The 18,554-nt window shown below is 40.3% G+C and overlaps 1 protein-coding gene across 3 annotated transcripts in view; it reads right to left on the bottom strand.

The window, feature by feature from the left end:
- The window catches only part of DOCK1 (dedicator of cytokinesis 1), a 273,200-nt gene that overhangs the window by 31,722 nt on the left and 222,924 nt on the right, over positions 1 to 18,554 (bottom strand). For 2 of the 3 annotated variants that reach the window (XM_042863546.1, XM_042863547.1), the window contains exons 39-45: positions 11,839 to 11,928; positions 9,258 to 9,362; positions 6,918 to 7,059; positions 6,676 to 6,754; positions 6,122 to 6,206; positions 4,183 to 4,269; positions 332 to 508 (exon numbers count right to left, since the gene is read on the bottom strand). In XM_042863546.1, coding sequence (XP_042719480.1) covers positions 332 to 508; positions 4,183 to 4,269; positions 6,122 to 6,206; positions 6,676 to 6,754; positions 6,918 to 7,059; positions 9,258 to 9,362; positions 11,839 to 11,928 — 765 coding nt within the window. Of the gene's footprint in view, positions 1 to 331; positions 509 to 866; positions 1,173 to 4,182; positions 4,270 to 6,121; positions 6,207 to 6,675; positions 6,755 to 6,917; positions 7,060 to 9,257; positions 9,363 to 11,838; positions 11,929 to 18,554 lie in introns of those variants that run through there. The other variant, XM_042863548.1, reaches the window with a different exon arrangement.

The following is an 18,554-nucleotide window of genomic DNA, read 5'->3' as shown; positions in this document are numbered from 1 at the left end:
CTTCAGGTCTGATGTCCAAGCACATGAGAGCACGCACTGAAAATGCCATCAATCTCACTTTGTAATTCTAGCAAGCAATTGCCTGCCCCATTCCTATGTAAGCACTCCTGAAGCCAAGCGTATCATCCTTCACTTCAAATTTAGAAAGGCCAAAAAATGCATCCACAAATATCAGAAAATCATAACAAAGATAAAGTTTTAAGCAATGTTCTCCAAAGCATTTATTAGGGGAGGCTCACAAAGCATCTCTACACACAAACACAGTACCAAAAGATGAGGTGCACAGCTTCCAAGAGGTGAACTGCTGCAGGACAGTTCAGTTTGATGTTACCTTCTCATAGTTGGCGAAACCTCCCATGACTGCAGGATCCACAATGCCGTTCAGTAGCATAGAGAGAGGGTTAATGGGTAGATTTGGATCATTTAAATGTTGTTGAATCATGTTATTGATCTTATCGTTTGTTAGCTGCATGGTTTCTATTGCATTTTCCAGTGGACTAATTTCAACCTAAAGTAAAAACAAAAGGATGCTTTAAATAAGGAGCAGAGTTTTTAACCTGCCATGGAGCTGGTTGTCCATCAAATCATTGCATTCAGAAGCGCTTCCAGAAAGATATTTTAACAGATAGTTAACAAAAAGGCTGGCTTCAGACACTGACAGAATCATTAAGGTTGGAAAAGGCCACTAAGATCCTCCATGCCCACTAACCACATCCCCACTTAAATGTTTGGTGTCTATATACTGCACTGAATGCTATCTGTGGAGATACTGAGATAACTGATAAATGGTATCTGCAGAAAAAGTTGAATGCATTTCGTTGCTGTAGTACAGATTACATCTCAAAGCACAACAGAGCAAAACATTTAGAAAGGCTCTGACAAGAATCATGGGAGGTTTGCAGAGGATTATGGAGAATATCACAGATTATGGATCAGTGAGTTTTAGCAGCACAAAGAATCCAGCTTAATGTAACAGTAAGAAAGAAATGATGACTTAATGTGGATTTTCTGATGAAAAACGTAATCCTAAGAAGCTCAAAAATCAAGAAGGTATTTTTGCAGTGATTATTTTGGTACGTATCCAAGGAAATGGAGTTTAACATGTTGAAGAGATGGCTTCTGTGCTATCTTCAGTGCCTTTTCTCCACGGCGTTTCATTTTCTTCCTCCTGTCTTAGATAATGAGTAAGAAATTTTCTTTTTCACATAGTGCAGACTTCATTGAAGACAGATCTTCAGATGTCTTAATGGGGTGAATTAGCTCTTATACTGAGCAAAACTTTCTTTATTTTAATTGACTGATCTCCAACTATTATTTATTGGTCAGTGCATTCTTTTTATTTATCGGTCACTGCATCTTTCAGCATGACAGCTGCTCATACTGAAAGAAGTAGTATTAAAATATTTTAAATGTTGCCAAAATAGGCCCATTTCATGAACGAGCTAAAAATGACTAATTAGCAGCAACCCACAGTGTAGGCAGTCCTTAATGGAAGCCTTAAGTCATAGCCTACTTACATTAAAGAATATATATATGTGTATAGGAATAGAAAAGGAAGGTTAATTGAGGCCTACGAGGAAAATGCAAGTGTATATTTGATTACAGCCTGATTTACATAAATGCTACATAAACAAAGAAGCACTTCTACCTGGCTATCAGTTGCTAACCACGTTTCCGAGGAGCACTTATAATCAAATCTCTTTCCTTGTTATTCTTACACCTGCCATGTGATTACACCAAGGGTGTTTTAATTAGCATCTTTAGAGGTCTGCCTGGTGGATAGTTCTGGAAGGGCAGCAAGCTGGGTGCCTCTGCACAGCCATGGCCCAGAGCAGGCTGAGACAGCGCCAGCTGACCACATCTCCGAGCTGGGGCTGCCATCAGCAACATTTGGATGGGGAAAATGAAGACCACATTCATTTGGAAGGAACATCGTGCGCTAAATTTAGGATTCTGTCATTTTTATTAATGGGCTTACAACGAGGAAATAATTTGTTGATGAACCATTGCATTCAAAGCTCTCGAATATCTACAGAAATTAGCACTCATTGAGCTGACTGACATCTTTTCTAACTTCTCTGTATCAGTAATCATGGCTTGCTTTCTCAGCCTGCCTTCTTCCCCTGCTCCCCTTTACATTTCAAATGCAGAGCTGCAGCTCCCATCCCACTTCTGTGTGCTGCTGTGCACTGGACCTTCCTGAGAGCTGTTTATTAAAAAATACACATATACTTGTGAGCCTAGGTAGCTTGCTATCTCTGTATGCTACACAATCTATTCATGGCAAACAAAAATGCTATACTCATACATTGCAACACTTTGAAAGTTAAACATAAAAATACACAGAATAATGCTTGGGCTTTTTAACTACATATAATTCAAAGTACAGCTTCTCACTCAGTGGCTGCCTCAGCAGTTTTTTTCCCTACATTTTTATATATTTATATATATATAATATATATATATATATATATATATATATATATTTGGGTCCAGCTAAACCAAATCAGATACAGAACAATGAATGCATACAAATAATTCCTTGTTGGCAGCCAACAAAAACAGTTTAGGTACCGAGTTCTCAGAAGTAATTAAAAAAAACAAAAACCAAAAAACAACCACAAACAGATTAAAGGAAATTCTGCATGTTTCCATCGTTTGTGTAACACAACAAATTGCCTTTAATAAATGTCTTAGTTCCCCCTTAGCACTGATATGATCTCAACTCTTCCTTCAAAGATACGCTGGTTTGATCAATACAATACGAAATGTGCAAAGCTACTTTAATTCATTGCACTTAGTAAAACATCAATAATATTCGTATCCATAACCCAAATGTAGCCTTACAGGCATGTACATTCAGTGGTTGTGCTTCTAGCATTTCAGCTGACAGGAATCCTGAAGAAAGTCAATACCAATTTTGCAGCAGCTGTGCCAGAGCTAGGTCAAAAGTCATCCCTCACTGTCTTCCCATATATTATTAAGGCCCATTCTGGTATCATTTTCCAACTATGTGACTAATGTGATCCTTGCTTACAGCAAGCTTATAGAAGGTGCTTGCACAGGGTTTATGTGCATGCCTGTGACAAGCACAGCGTTCAAGGTGCATGTGCACAAAATGCTTGCTATCAGGCTGCTCCTAACTCGTAAGGAAAAGAGACTTCCATCAGATTTGCCAGCCTCTACAAACAACACTTTTTCCAAGGACAAAGATAAACACCGTCTTCCCTATCAGGATTATACTGAAAATACAAAATTTATTAAAAATTCAACCCGTTTTATTCAGATGCTTGTGACTGTCAAACATCACATTCATATTCTGTTACTATAGATACCGTAGTAATTTTCTGCTTTACTTCTGATCATCTAAATACAACTGTCCAACATATCCTCAATGGAGCAATGAAAAAGGTTTTAATTAATCATATGCAAATTGTTCTTTTCCTTTAAAAATAAGCCTCACAAGAGAGAATTAAAAACTGCGGTAACAATGCTTTTATTGCTACTTAAAAATTACAGCTGCATAAGAATAATTCAACATTTAAGGCACTTAATGGATACGTCTTATCTGAACAGTCTAACTGGTAGAACAGAGGAATGCCTATTTTTGAGCTGCTTGGTGAGGTTGCTAGGGTGTATTTTAGCCAACTACAGAAATGAAACAAAAACAATCTTTAAGTGCAAATGCTAAGAACAGAAGTAATGCAGACACACAGAAAGCATTCAATTCATGGCATATTTTGAAGCAATCACAATAAGAATACCAAAATGCCCTTTTCCAAAATTCAGATTGGTTTCATTTTTATGTAGCAGGGTTCCCCTGCAACACCTTGGTTCCCTCTTCATTTGGGGCCTGTAGCTTAAGCCACAGGCTGTAATGGCTCACCTGCTGAAAGATGGAAATGCTTTATAGAAGTACTTCAAGTACTTTATCAGACCTTGCCCTAAAGGTCCAGAAGGTTCAGCATGCACTACCTTGTATCAGGAGTGGAAATCATTACTTTAGTCACCCCTAGTCAATAATCAGCATCCTCTGCAAGCAGGTTCCCCTTGTCTTAGGATAGCAGATACACATTGATTGCTCGTTCACAGAAGCACAGTCACACAGAAATATAAATGCTCCCTGGCTGTATAAAAGCCCCCTTCTCTTATGTAATCTCAATAAAACCAAACTGAACTCACCATGAAAACTGATTTGACTTCAAACCACCTCAGAATCCCTGGTAATTTGTATGCTGTCACATAGATGGTTCTCTCGATCCACATATTCTGCGAAGAAAACGTACACATCACACTACCAGATTGATAGCTGTTCTCTTAAGAAAGACTTAAAACATTATCATCAGGCAAAAGACCTGCAATCTGACAGGCATTACAAAGCCAGAGGGAAATTTCAGATAGAATCTGCATGGGGAGATGACGGAAAAGTGATGATTTAAATCTGTGGTCACTTTGGCACAGTGATACTGATATACTTTCATGAGAGAAAAGAACGCTCTCCTTCCAACAGGGGAGCACTGTGTTAGAAGACACAGATGTTTGACCAAAGTGACGTTCTCCTACGTACCTTCTGGGGCTTTCATGGACCATCCTTCACCAAACCACATCACTTGGATGCGAGGAAAGTGCAGCAGAGAGACAGCATCCCCACAGAGGCTGTGTCCTCCCTGTCCTGAAGGTTTTCAGGGGCCACCAGGGTAAAGCCCTGGGCACCTGGGCCTGACCTTGGAGCTGACCAAAACACCTCTTGATCTGATTTGTTACAACTGGAACAATTGGTAGTTCCTCTTATTTATGATGGGGCTTCTTAAAAATCTGAACTATTTACTCCATCTTCCATTAACAGAAGAGCTTTCGAAGTGAGTTTGATATACTTGATTTTTTATGTATACTCATACTGTAAGCAGTGGAACTGAGGTCTGGCATCACAGTTCCATAAAAAGAGGGTTTCTTACTCAGCTAAATCCACTTAGGTTACCAAATTAATGATTTTTGAAAGAAAAGGCAGTGAAAGAGGCCAGGGACACTGAAGGAGTCTCTCGATGAATGCTCAGTCTGTAGGAAACCAAGCGCTTGGCATTTATTAATGAAAGGATTACATTAGAGCCTGCAACTTACAGAGAACCAAGTTCTTTCCTTAAAATAATAAGTTAATGCATCATTTCTTAAATTCTGCTACTGCTACTTCACTACTAACTACACCTACTGGTACTGTGAATAAATTGGTGACCATAAAAAAGGACAATCAAATTGACGTAGCCTGTTCTAAACATTGTGATGAATACAAGCTGTGCTCAAAGGGAGTTTTATTGACCATTAGCTGAAACATATGGTTTTCTTTAAAAAAAAAAAAAATTGCACTGCTGCAAAAAAATTGTTTTCAGAAGATGCCCCAGAAGGATTTTCGTAGCATGGTACGCTTTGGTAAGATATAGCTATTTTTTTCAGCTGTAACAGTGTTAAATTTCTGTCTCAAACTAGTTTTTAACAATCATATCATATCACAGAATCACAGAATGGCTTGGGTTGGAAGGAACCTCAACGATCATCAATCTCCAACCTCCCTGCCACATGCAGGGCCACCAACCTCCACATTTCATAGCAGCCCAGGCTGCCCAGGGCCCCATCCAACCTGGCCTTGGACACCTCCAGGGATGGACGGGGCATCACAGCCTCTCTGGGCAGCTGTTCCAGCACCTCACCACTCTCATAGGAAAGAACTTCCTCCTGACATCCAACCTAAATCCTCCCTCTTTCAACTTCAAACCATTTCCCCTTGTCCTGCTGTTACCTGCCCTTTCAAAGAGTTGACTCCCCTCCTGTTTGTAGGCTCCCTTTCGGTACTGAAGGCTGCAATGAGGTCACCCCACAGCCTTCTTTTCTCCAGGCTGACCAACCCAGCTCCCTCAACCTGTCTTCGTAACAAACTAAACACAACTTTGTCTATTTTTTTCTGCTGGTATAAAACGAGATGCTTTTTTAAGAATTGAACTTCTATGAAAAATAATCAAATTTGAGCTCTCAATATATGGTCAAGTAAACGAATCACAACAAATACTTCAGATTATCAAAACGCAGGGGAATAAACAAGAAAAATGCTCAAATTAGGTTTTTCTTTTACCGCAAATTCGTTGTCTGGGTTTTTCTCTCCCTTTCGAACGGGCCGTGAGTACTCAAACCGCTGGACTTCATTCACTCTATAGAAGCTGAAAAAGGGGAAGAGCACAATCAAAATCAGTTGGTATCTGTTCAGGATTTGCTGCTTAACACTACTAGAAAAAAGCTTATGTGTAAGTATCAAATATTTATGGTATCACTATTATCCCGTGAGTTTGACAGAATCTGACCTAATATGAAGAATACAAATGAAACGTGCTTGTATCCCTACACTCCTTGGCGCTGTATATGTTCAAAATACAACCAGAAGAATCATAGAGTTGATCAGGTTGGAAAAGACCTCAAAAACCATCAAGTCCAACTGCAAACTAACCACACTACCCTAACTAACAACCCTCTGGTAAATCACGTCCCTGAGCACCACATCCAAATGGTTTTTAAACACATCCAGGGATGGTGACTCAACCACCTCCCTGGGGAACCTATTCCAGTGCTTGAAAACAGGTCTTAGTGCTAAGAAAGAAGACTGATTAACTTGGCAAAACCATCAAAACTCACCTCACGATTTGTTCTGACACCGGCTTGTGGAATTTGGGTGGCAAATCAAGCTTTGGCTTCACAGTAAAGCACTGGATATCTGAAAGCACGGGTTAAGAACTGAAAAGACAATCTGCAATCTGCAGCACAGGTAGTTCAACAGGAACACGGAGAAAGAACAAGACTAACACGGTGCACCAACGAAGGCAAAAGTGCAGCAGCAAACACCTCTCTGCAGGAGCTGCCCTGCAATCCAAGGATACACTGGCCAGAGGAGTTTTTGATCTCGTCACCCGGTGGAGACGTTGTCTTCATTTTCTCTGCATTGGGAAACTGAGTTAACAACCTGGCCTCAAAGTCCTCGCGCCGCTCGTACTCTTTTCCCCGGTAAATGAAGACTTTGTTCTGGAAACAAATAGAGAGGTGAAGTCCCCATACCAGTAATGAACTGGGATCTCAGAAGCGTTGACTCCAGTGATGGTCAGAGAGATGCTTTAACACTGGGGTGTAATCAATAGATTACAAATATTTTACATCCACTCAAGAAAGCACAGGTGTCTCTCCATAACTCTGTCTTGGTATTCAGATCCCCAAGCACAGGCTTATTTTCAGGTTTATGTACAATGGATTCAATGGGACCCAAACACGTGATTTCAAGGAGCTATACAACAGATAAGATAAAAGAAAACTTATTAAGACAAATAATGTCCATCAAATCCAAGACCTCCCTCTGTCATCCTTCTCATCCACCTTCCATAGTTAATGGTGGAATGGATGTAAGTAGCTGAACTAGGCTTTTCCTATGAGTACATTTACTAAAGGGTATTAATGCCAGCAAGCAAGAACGGCAGAGGAAAGCACAGGGACAAAAGAATGCCATTTTAGGAGTAAATGACTCTGTTAAGAAGACTGTGGGTGCTACCAGTGATCATGCATCGCTGTGAGCAACTGCAAAGGACACAAAATTTCACTGGTGGCAGTGGGTTCCTTTGCAAAGTTATCCAGCTCTTTATTGTGTGTTCATCACTTTGGAGATTCCTGTTAATGCAAGCCTTCCCTACAGGAATATTATAAGGGAATAAATGCTCCTTGGATGGTAAAACATAAGAGATCATTAACAAACATTTAAAAAAATTCTTATTAATGTTTTTGCTGCCTAACACATCATATTTTTCTTCTCTGACACTTGATAAAATACATTATATGTACATTACGTGTACTTCCAGCACCACAATCATTCTTGTTTTTTTCACATCACATCTCTTTAGCATCAGCCTTCTCATCCCAAAACCACATCAGCTTGCACAGCATCATGCATTTGCATCTGTTCCTGACATATGGTTGTGTCAGTTTGCAGAACTGCACTTCATATGCTGCAGGGCAGCTCTGGGAGCTGCTGACCCTGCCACTTCCCTGGGCCTCAGAGTCCCTTTGGTAAGGGCTGTCCAACAGTGTTTTGGAGACCAGGCAGTGGGCTCCCAACCAAGCTCAGCTCCCAGCTTTTTTGCCTGACAGTCTGCACACAATGGGTGCTGCACAATACAGCCTTCACCTGGGCAGCTCAGCTGAGAATTCATTGCACTTCACAGCATCTATTAGTGGTAAAGTGCACCTGCATTATAGCAAATCTGGGCATATGAAAAACCACAGGCACTTTCAGCTTCATGAGATGATGCAAGAACTTCCATCATTGGAGTGAGTTAACCTGGAGCTAATATAGCCACAGCCAGGAACTCCTCTCTCACACAGCAGGAAACCTGCTGCTAGCCCTGGCCTAAGACAACATCTCTGAGTCTATCCTGGAACATAAGAAATCTTCTGCTTCTTGAAAGGTCTTAATCTACTGGAACTCTTCCACGGGGGTTTGGAGAGAGACTCTTTCCAAGCCCCAAATCCTCATTTTTAAAGAAAGATGTGAGCAGAAGAGTGGATAAAAATACAATGTGTTATTTCCATGTCATAGACTGAAAAATGGCAGAGTCCTGAGATTCGCTGCAGAGATGAAATTCAGAGGTGTTAACTCCCCATCCTTATTCAACCACCAGTTCAACTCCGTAGCAATTCTGGTGTCAGTAGGAAAAAAAAAAAAAGGAATGTTATTAGCTGATGATGGTAAAGCAAGTCTAAGTGACACATGCTTTAAACTGGCAAAGATTGTGAAAATTCGTGAGAAAAGATTGCATTTAAGGTATCAAACACATTTTTGATACTCAGTTCTAGACTGTGCTGTAAAGGGAACTCACATGAAAACACAACCACATACGGCTGGGGTCTCTGTTGTTCCTGTCCAGCAAACATTTCTCTGTCTCTGATGATGCTGATTCCTATCCTGATTTACAGATTAGGGTAAGCATACCTACATTTCTAGTGATATGAACACTTGAGAAGTATAAAGTATTGGGTATTTTGGAAGAAAAAGTTTGTCCACTAAAATGCAACCATTCCGTATTGGAAATAGGAAATAAAAAGCAGGTGATTGTTTTATATACCTAGGAAACAACCACGAGGTTAGGCAGATAGTAAATAACACACTGACAGCAATGCACTTGCAACACAACACGGTCAAATCAGACTACTGCCTGTGGATGAAGGTGCACACTTACCCTTATGAAAGTCGGAAATCCCTGGCCATAGTATCCAACAGCAAAATAATCTGGTTTTGGTCTTATCACTTTCACAATGTTTTCATAGAACTGTGCTTGTTTTCTCTGGAAAATAAACACGAGAGACTTTAATGACATAAACCTGAAGCAGATTGCCTGTACATCTCTTATTTGTAGCTCTAAGTTGAAGACAAATCTCACTTGCCCTTTTCTTCACTTTTTTTTTTTTTATTTTAACAGATACAGAGTAATATTTTGAGATACAAAACTCTGTACCCAGTGTTTTCAAGCTCATCTTGGTGACCCTCACTATCCCACTTCTGATAATGAAATTTTGATGAAGGCCATGAATCTGCACAGCAACTTGAATTCATGGCTGCAGCACTGCCAATGCTGAAAACACTGGAATGGAGAAATGCATGCTCTCAACGATGCTGACTCCTGGCTTTTCTGCTGTTGCATTTCATTACGTTCCCCTACATATTTACAACTGTTTATTTGCACTGGAAAGCACACAGTTGAGAACTGCAGAAAATATAACTTTTGGAATAAATACACGCATGTCAGACGCCATCTGTTTTCAAAGTGGAATCCTTCTTCATCTCAAATGATGAAATAATAACAAATGTGCTGCTTTGGACGATCTGTTCATTAACGTATTTTTAGTCTATTACTTTTCATAAGAGAACAAATTCTGATTTTCGGAGAGGTTTATTACTGATCCCATTTGACAGATAACAGTAAATAGCGAGATAACTACAAAGACCCAGATCTGCCACACACTTCTCAGTTCAGTTGTAGCAAAACTATTTTGTCATTTGTGAATTGTTTTAGAGCCTAATATCTCATATTGCTTAAACAAAAGAGACAATAGGGATAACAGAAAGAAACAAAAACTTATTAATTTTTATTTTGGAACATCCCCCCACCACCTAAGACTGGCTCACTGTTATTCACCAGCACCAATAAGAAAAGCCTACGGGATATGCAAGACCTGACTTATACTAGAGCTTGAGTTTTCATCCTTGCCTAACCAGGGATGAATACCTAATGTATGACTTTGTTAATTTTTGTGATGCTCCCTACAGTTTCCCCTGTCTGATAAACAAATAGCAGATAAATTTGCAGTGGGCAGTTCTGGATTTTCCTTATTACAAGAGGAGGAAACGTCATTTCCATGTGCAGATGAACCATAATCAGTTTCTACCACTGCCTCTGTTGTAATTACATCCCTTTATGCAATCAGTGACATATTTACTTTGCAAGAGAAATGGTAAAATACACCTAGCAGCATTTTTGACCATCAGCTACGCCATACAAAGTGCAAATTCAAATTGCCAAAAATGGATGAAGCATGATAAAGTATGGCTGCCTTCGTGACAAAAGCTGATCACGTCCCCATGTGCAAGTATAAAGGAAGGAGACAGAAAATTAAGAATGAGAGACTCAGAGCAGTTACCTACTGATGAATGACCACACCTGACACAAGAGAGTCATTTCCAGCTCAGGAGCAATCTCCACCAGATTCCTTTCATACCGAAATGCAGAATACTCTCCATTGGAATCAGCCCCACTGTCAGCAGCGGGCAGAGGAAAACTCTCCTTGCCTCTCAAAGCACCTTAAAAACGCTTTCTGTTTTAATTCTCTACAACTTGGAGTAAAAAAGCAACATAAAACCACGCTCCAGATCTGTTAGGCAGATGAATACACTCAGCTTGGCACTAAAAATAGTTAAAAAGCTACAGGAAGAGGGTCGTGCAAAAAGGATAAAAAAAAACAAAACAGCCTTGGAGAGCCGGAGGACAGAATGATGGACTGCACAAAAGAGAAGAACTGGGGAAGGACTGAAGAAATCACAGAAGTGAGAAGAGCAGCACTTGGCTTTACTCCTTCCTTCCCAAGAAGTGCTCCTGGGGGGATGGATCCCAGCCAGGCTCAAACTGAGCACTGGTGTCAGCTGAGAAACAGGGCGCAAGTGGCAGTGTGTAAATGACCAGCCAGGATGGAATGGGATAAAGCTGAAACAATTAAAAATAAAAATAAAAACTGGGTGCAAAGGAAAAAACGTATTAAAAAAATCTGACAGTCAAGAATTTTCTGAACGTAACTGGAAAGAAGCACCGACTCCTGTGAGCATGGCTGAGAAGTTGGGAGGGAAAGTGACAGCTGCCATTTATCTTGTTGGAGAAGAGCAAGAGACAAATGGTGCAGGCATAATGAATGGGTTGTGTCGGGGCAAAAATAACTGACTCTAGACATGAATGCTTGGGGATTATTCATACCTAAAAAAAGGAACGTGAATGTGGAAAGACACTTGAACGAGAAAGGCGATTTTTTCCCGTTCCCATTTATATTTAAATTCCAAATTTCCTTTTATATTCCAAATACATCAGCTTAACCCGATGGCAACATTTTTCTTTCGGCTAATTAGTAGCCATTAGTAGCCAGTTATTCAACGTTTATCCAAAAAAAGCCAAGGCAGGCATCTATTTCGGTATTTGACTCTCACAGGAAGGATTTTCAATATCATTTTAAAACCTTAAGAATTGCATTCTGACAAAAAACCGCTGCAAAACTTACCAGCAGTTCACTGAGTTGTTCGTAATCAAACATTTCATTTTCATACTGTTCTGCAAGCTCTTTACCCAAGGCGATGGCCTCTTCCCACATCTGTTGGAAGAAAACACCCCACAAAACAACAACAAAACCGAATTACACACCGTGGTTAAACAACGACCCTGGAATAAAATAAATCCTTATAAAACACAACAAAAGGCATTGAAAACACTGTGCATCAGATGTGCCACATAGCTGTGACAGCATTACCCACATGTCTCTCATGCAAACCAAGTACAGTGACTGTATTCCTTCAGAAATGAAATGATTGTTGCCAGCCCAACTAGATACCCAGCAGTGTGTAAACATGGCTTGGCCACAGAGTCACCCAGAACCCAGGCCTGCTGATAAATGCTGTTAATTGATTATAGTTCATCATCACCTCTCTCCTCCTCCAGTATCTATAATCTATATTAAACTGGATGGGCATCTTGCAGATAATGCTTTGAACAAATATTACATTTCCATTGGATCTTTTCTTCTCTTCTTCAACCATGAAATTCAGCAGCTGTCTCAACTGACCCAAAGTAATTTAACAACATCCTTCGGCTCTTCAGAACCCAATAATCTTAACGAGTGGAGCACCAAACATGCTTTTAAGTGTGTATTTTTCATTTTTTCCTACTTTAAATGTAAAGAACCACTCAAACCCAGAAAGATGCTTAAATTAGCACACCAGGAGACCTAGCATCAAACCCGATGATTTGTTTCTGCTGCAGAGATTTGGCTGGCCACGCTGACCTCATTTTATTAAGAAAATAAGAGTTGGAATGAGTTATAAATCAATTTGTCTCATATTACCCTTTGTCTTAATTTACATCTCCTGTCCACGCCATCTAATTCTCCTCATGTTCCTTGCCCCAGTGAAATACAGAGATGGCTGCAACTCTACAGGGCAGCAGGATGGAAGAGGACTGAACAAAAGGGCAGAACATATAGTTCCCTTGTTCCAACAGAGACACCAGCCCTACAGGGAGAAGACTTTCAATCAGACCATCCAACCTTCCAGTGATCCATCATTCTTCATTTTTTTCCCAGGAACTGGCAATTAGGAGACCAGGCAGGCTGAATATTCAGCAAGTACATCAATGCCACAGAAGCAGGACTTGGAGCAGGAGCCACCAGCTTGCTCTTCCTCCTTGCTCATCTGCAGAAAAGCCAATTCTCAGAAGTAGGGCTCCCATCCTACAAACCCAAGGCTGGACTGAAAAGCTGCCCAAGCAGATTAATGGAGGGAAGTGTTGGAAAGAAGCAATCTGGAGAGGTGCTGTTGATGTTAGAGGAGAATCACAAAACCACAGAAACACCGAGGTTGGAAAAGACAACATCATCCAATCCAACCATCCACCTATCAACAATAGTTCTCACTAAACCAATATCCAAAGGAGAGCATCAAAAGGATGCTGTAGGTGCTAGCAGGAAAAATAATTATGGAAGATGGCAGGCTCTCAAAGTAAGGGAGAAATATAGGCCAGAAACATCACAAGCAGTCGCTGGTATATCTGAGCAAAGGAAAAGGAGCTTTTGAATCCTGGAGCAAAAGAATCCCCTGCTCCTAGGAGGGAACAGGATCCTTGGGCAAGTAGGGACTGAGTGGTGATTGACTTCTGGCAATTCACACAATATTTAATCGCTTCTCTGATTTTTCTCATTTCTACAACAAGTTCCACTGTATTATTTATCTAAGAGAGAGGGCTGGAATGAGCATGAGTTACTAATGCTTGTCAAGTGCCTTGAAGATCAAAACCACATTGGAACACTAATTACAATCACTATAATGAGGCACCCATGTCTGCAAGGAATCAGAAGGCAGTTTTTACGCCCTTGCAACACAGCTTTTGCAAACGGAAGGCTCGCAGTGTTTAATCTAATCTAGAATGATGATACAGAGTGTATTTTTATCTCTAGACAAGAATTAACATGGGCTAAATAGTAAAGGCGTGTTTACAGACATGAAGCATGTTCTCACGTACTAAGCTGTCTTAATTTTGGCTCAGAGGAGCAACACACTACCAATTTATAGAAACTAAACTAACATTTGGCTGCTCAGTAAGTCAGCAAGTGAAACCTTTCAAAACCATTTAACCTTTCTTCATTTTGACTGCTGTCATCTTCTTAACTTCAGTCATCCAGAACTACTTCTGCACATTTTCATTTCACAGAAAATGGTGTTACTGTTATTCTCCTTGCCTTGGCTTTCTGCATGCCCCACACTTAACCAGTCACTCACCAAAGCTGAAGCACTGCTACCATATTTTCCATCTTGAAAATACACATATAGATGACCTCAGGCTAACAGCTTTGTAGCTGAACAAGATTTCATACAAATGGAAATCGAAATAGTTTTAGACTTGCATCAATGCTGTAAACAACCTCGTTCAGTTCTTCTTTTGAATGCTGACCAAGCTCCACACATCCAAAGCCCACCTGGCACATGGACACTGACAGTGCATGCCATTCAGTGCAAATTAATTGCATCTGGCCTATTTATTTCCCTTCCCTTCCCTGTCAATCAAGACCATCATTTCTCCAGAGCAGGGGCTGTGCTTCTATGGCCCTTACCAGGAGGCACCTCCTCCAGCCCAACCAAACCCTTCTGAGTTAGGGAATACGAACATTAGAAATGAACTTTATAAATGCTTCTGGTCAGAGTCTGAAGAATGAATTCTCAGATTAAATATATAGACTTAGATTACCTTTAATATACAAGCAGTAAACCACACAATACTAGCATCCTTCCATTTTAATAACCATTTCCTAATGCATAATTGAAGATGAACAGGAAAAAAAAACAGGTATTACATCATTTGTTTCTGACTTCAATTACTGGAATTACTCTAAACATTCTTCAGAAGTTACTTCACTAGTTACAATACTCATGTTCTGTCACATTATTTCTAATGCAACACTTCCAAGTACAGCAAAGAAGCAAAACGATTCCCTCTCTATTCCACAGCAGATGCACAATAAAACTGCCCAACTCTGAGAAAAGACTGCTTCAGTTTGTGCCAGCATCTGGCACCTCTCCAGGCAAGGAATCTGCCTGCATGAACAGGACTCACTTTTTGTTGCTCCCGTCTCTTAAAAACCCCACTCTGCTCCAGCATCTCTATTCTGAAATCCAATTGTCCGGCTCAATCCTCCAAAGGAATGGCAAGGAGTTGTGTTATAAGACTCAATTTATAAAATGTCAACTGCCCCGAACTCCAGAGGTCCACGAGTCAATTAAACACTTGGCTTTTCTCTCCACTGTTTGTGCAGCTGGACTACAACACCTGCAATGCTGATGAAAATCAAACTAAATCCAGCAATTCTTTCTACGTCGTAGCAGGAGTTGGAACTGTATATTTAAAATACCCTGTGAAATAGTCTGAAAATGTTCTGTTTGGTACGGAGGAGATTTATTCAGGTGAGGGTTGCATGCCTGTGGCAAAGGATTCTGATAGATGAAATCTATACTCTTGAAGGTCAATAACTCCCCATCTGCTGCCTGACAGATTTCCTGCATTGGAAGTTTTCCCAGGTTTGCCCAGGACACGGCAAGTCTTCTGGAGGAATGAGCCGTACTGGGAGCTGCTACACAGGATTTGTACAATATACAACTCATTAACACAAGAAACAATTTATCTGCAGAGTGTACCAGAGAGAGAGGTTTGCGAGAGTGGGAGGAAAATGGTTTTTATACTAAAGGAATAAGAAAAATGTGTACGGCCTAAACTAAGATGTAGGCAGGAGCTGCAAATTTTTATGCAAAGGACTTTGAGAATTCAGGAGGAGATCTTAGGGAAAAAGAAGCAATTTAATTTACTTCTGAAGCCCAGATTGCTTGTTGCAAAGGGAGAACTACAGCATTCAATTTAGTTTGTGAGGATCTGCAACAGCAGCAAAGGAGAATCTTAGGATATTTCTTAGCTCATGCTGAGTTAACGGTCAGCAGAAACGAAACAGTCTTGGAGAAGCATATTATCATGCAATATTGTGAGGCTTGAGGGGCATTCCCAGCACTGGTTATATTTCAGATAGCATTAATTAAGGATCAGAAAGCTTAAAATTTTAAATATAGTATTAAAACAATATTTCTCTATTGCTAGCAAAGCATTCAAGAGGTCTAAGATACCCCATTTACTGGGGCATTTCAAGTACCTTGTGCTTCGTGCCTCCAGTAAAACAGTAAAAGCCTTTTCCTGTGGGCTTCAGAGGTGGGAGTGATGAAGGAGATGAAATAGGTGAGGAGTGTGCATTTACCTGTTTTTTTCCTGGACAGGACCAATGCTTTCATTTTACGAAGGAGCAGCAGAAAACATTTACTCATTTACAGACTGTGGATTCCACCAGCAAACTCTGAACACGTTGTGGTTTGTACATCTTACTGCCAGGGTAAGAATGCTGTGGCTTCCTGTCTGGCTACAGAGACCACAAAATCCTGCTTCAAGATGATAACTTTGTCAATGACACCGGAGAATTTCTTGGCTTCAGAAGCACATCAGCATTGACTAACACCAATTGCTCCACAAATTTCAGCTTGTTCCTTCTTCCTTTTATTTTTGCCTCTACTTTCCCTCCTCACTGTCATACGCTCCAGCAGTTTTCAGTAAAGTCCCTGGATTAAGGGCTTTGTTGAAAATTACCAGACTTCAACAAAACACAGAAAGAGCAAACACTTGAAGTGCAGTTCAAAGGACATGTTAGACTGCTGGGATAAGAGCAAAGACGAAACTTCTAAGGGCAAAGGCCCAGAGAGATGAAGATAAGATTGGAAAGTACAACATACAACACAGTAAAGGCAGAAAAATCCAGGAGAGAGGAAAATATACACGTGCCCAAGACTTGGAAGTAGCAACTTTTCATTCTGGAAAGGAGGGACTTGAAGAGTAATGAAAAGCACTACTGATGAGGAATCAGAGCCACAGTGTCAAAGAACAGAAATTGTACCTGAAAATCCTAATTTCCTAACAAGGATACTTGTGGTGAACACTATTATTCTGTTCACAGACAAGTGACATTCAGCACATGCTCATACGTGGTCCTGTTAAATTACAAACTTCTCAGGCACTTCTGGTCTAAAGTGGTGTATTTCTCTGCATAGTAAATACATAAAATTACACCTTCCTCTACATACACCTCAACCTGCATGCTAATACTTAAGGAGTAAGCTTCACGGTTGTTCTACACTTGAAAAGTGCCTTGAGCTTTCCTCTGGGGAAATTACCCTGATTAAGAGAACGGGATCGTGATTGTCGAGAGGCTGAACTACAACAGCCTTTACCAAGAAATGCCAGCATTTTAAAACCAAGTGTTACCTTCTGAGAAATCCTGCTGTGCTACATGCCTCTAACCATGGGTACATCTCAAGGCAGCCTGGCAGCCTGGGGCAGAAGAGGAATGCACTCACAACAGCTTTAAAACAAAACTACCAAGCTTCTCTAAGAGCCTGAAAGTAGCTCTAGAGTTGTCCAGAGTAAAAGGGCCATTGGTGGACACCTCTTGTTAACTTTATGGGAGAAGAAAGCAAAGTAACAGGATCAACACAGAGCAAACTGCCAGGCAGAGGCAGAAATTGTTAGCTTATCAGTACATGATTCTAAAAACACACATAAATACTGTTCCAGATGTGCTGCTGATCACAGAATTACACAGTTAAAGTAGCTGCTAAATTTGCAAACTGCATAGTTAAATGCAAGAAGTTGATTTATCCTAATGGCAGAACACCCTGGCTGAGAGCATTACCTTAATTCTACTGCAGAAACCAGCCATTTGAAACTTCTCGTTAGATTTCCATATTCTCTTTGTATATTGATTTTTTTTTCCTTTCTGCTGAATGATACAAAACCTTATCACCGACTCAGGGGGACCAGAAAACAAGTGAGCAAAGATCTGCAGACGGGCAAGAGTGTTTTGAAAATGAATTCTCTGCTCACCAAAATAAATTAAGCAGGAATCCCAGTTATGCAAAGAAATATGAGCAAGTGGTCACAGTGGTCCCTTCAATGTTATACTTCACCAATAAATTTTAAAGTAATGAAGATTCAGCTGCTTAACTGTGAGGAAATGGAGTAAACACAGAATTTTCAGCGCTACTTCTTTTCATTTCTGGTTGCAAAACTAGAAAAAAATTAAGAGTGGTTATTCCATTTGATAAAGATCTCTTTCCACGCTGTGGAAATCAGTGCTGCTCTGCTCATTGTATGTGCATGAGCTGTGAGCCTGCTGCTATCACAATATAGAATTTCTAAATATTGCATTAAGATAAGAAGTAAAATTTGACCTTTGAAGCAAAGTTTCTTTCAAAACACTGATCTGACTCTGCTAAAAGCCTACTTGAATAACATGAGCTTGTAGGAGAATTCTCTAATTCTCCCAGTAAACAACATTTCTGTTTGAACTACATTTAAGCAACAAACATTGCTTTTAAATAAATAACACTCTAGGCACGTGGAAAATAAAGATGAGGTGATTGGTGGCAACCAACGTGGCTGACAAACTTGGTGGCCTTTTATGAAGGGGGCCTACAGGAAAGTTGGGGAGGGATTTTTTTTTTTTTTTTACAAGGGCATGTAGTAACGGGACAAGGGGGAAATGGTTTTAAACTGGAAGAGGGTGGATTGAGACTAGATAATAGAAATAAAGTCTTTACTGTGAGGGTGGTGAGACCGGAACAGGCTGCCCTCTCCCTGGAAGCA

The sequence above is a fragment of the Lagopus leucura genome, unplaced genomic scaffold (genome assembly GCF_019238085.1).
Source record: "Lagopus leucura isolate 7727_CA_CO unplaced genomic scaffold, USGS_WTPT01 Super-Scaffold_741, whole genome shotgun sequence".
In the NCBI taxonomy this organism is placed as follows: domain Eukaryota; kingdom Metazoa; phylum Chordata; class Aves; order Galliformes; family Phasianidae; genus Lagopus; species Lagopus leucura.
Note: the sequence above shows the minus strand (reverse complement) of the source record. Positions and strands in the feature narration are given on the sequence as shown.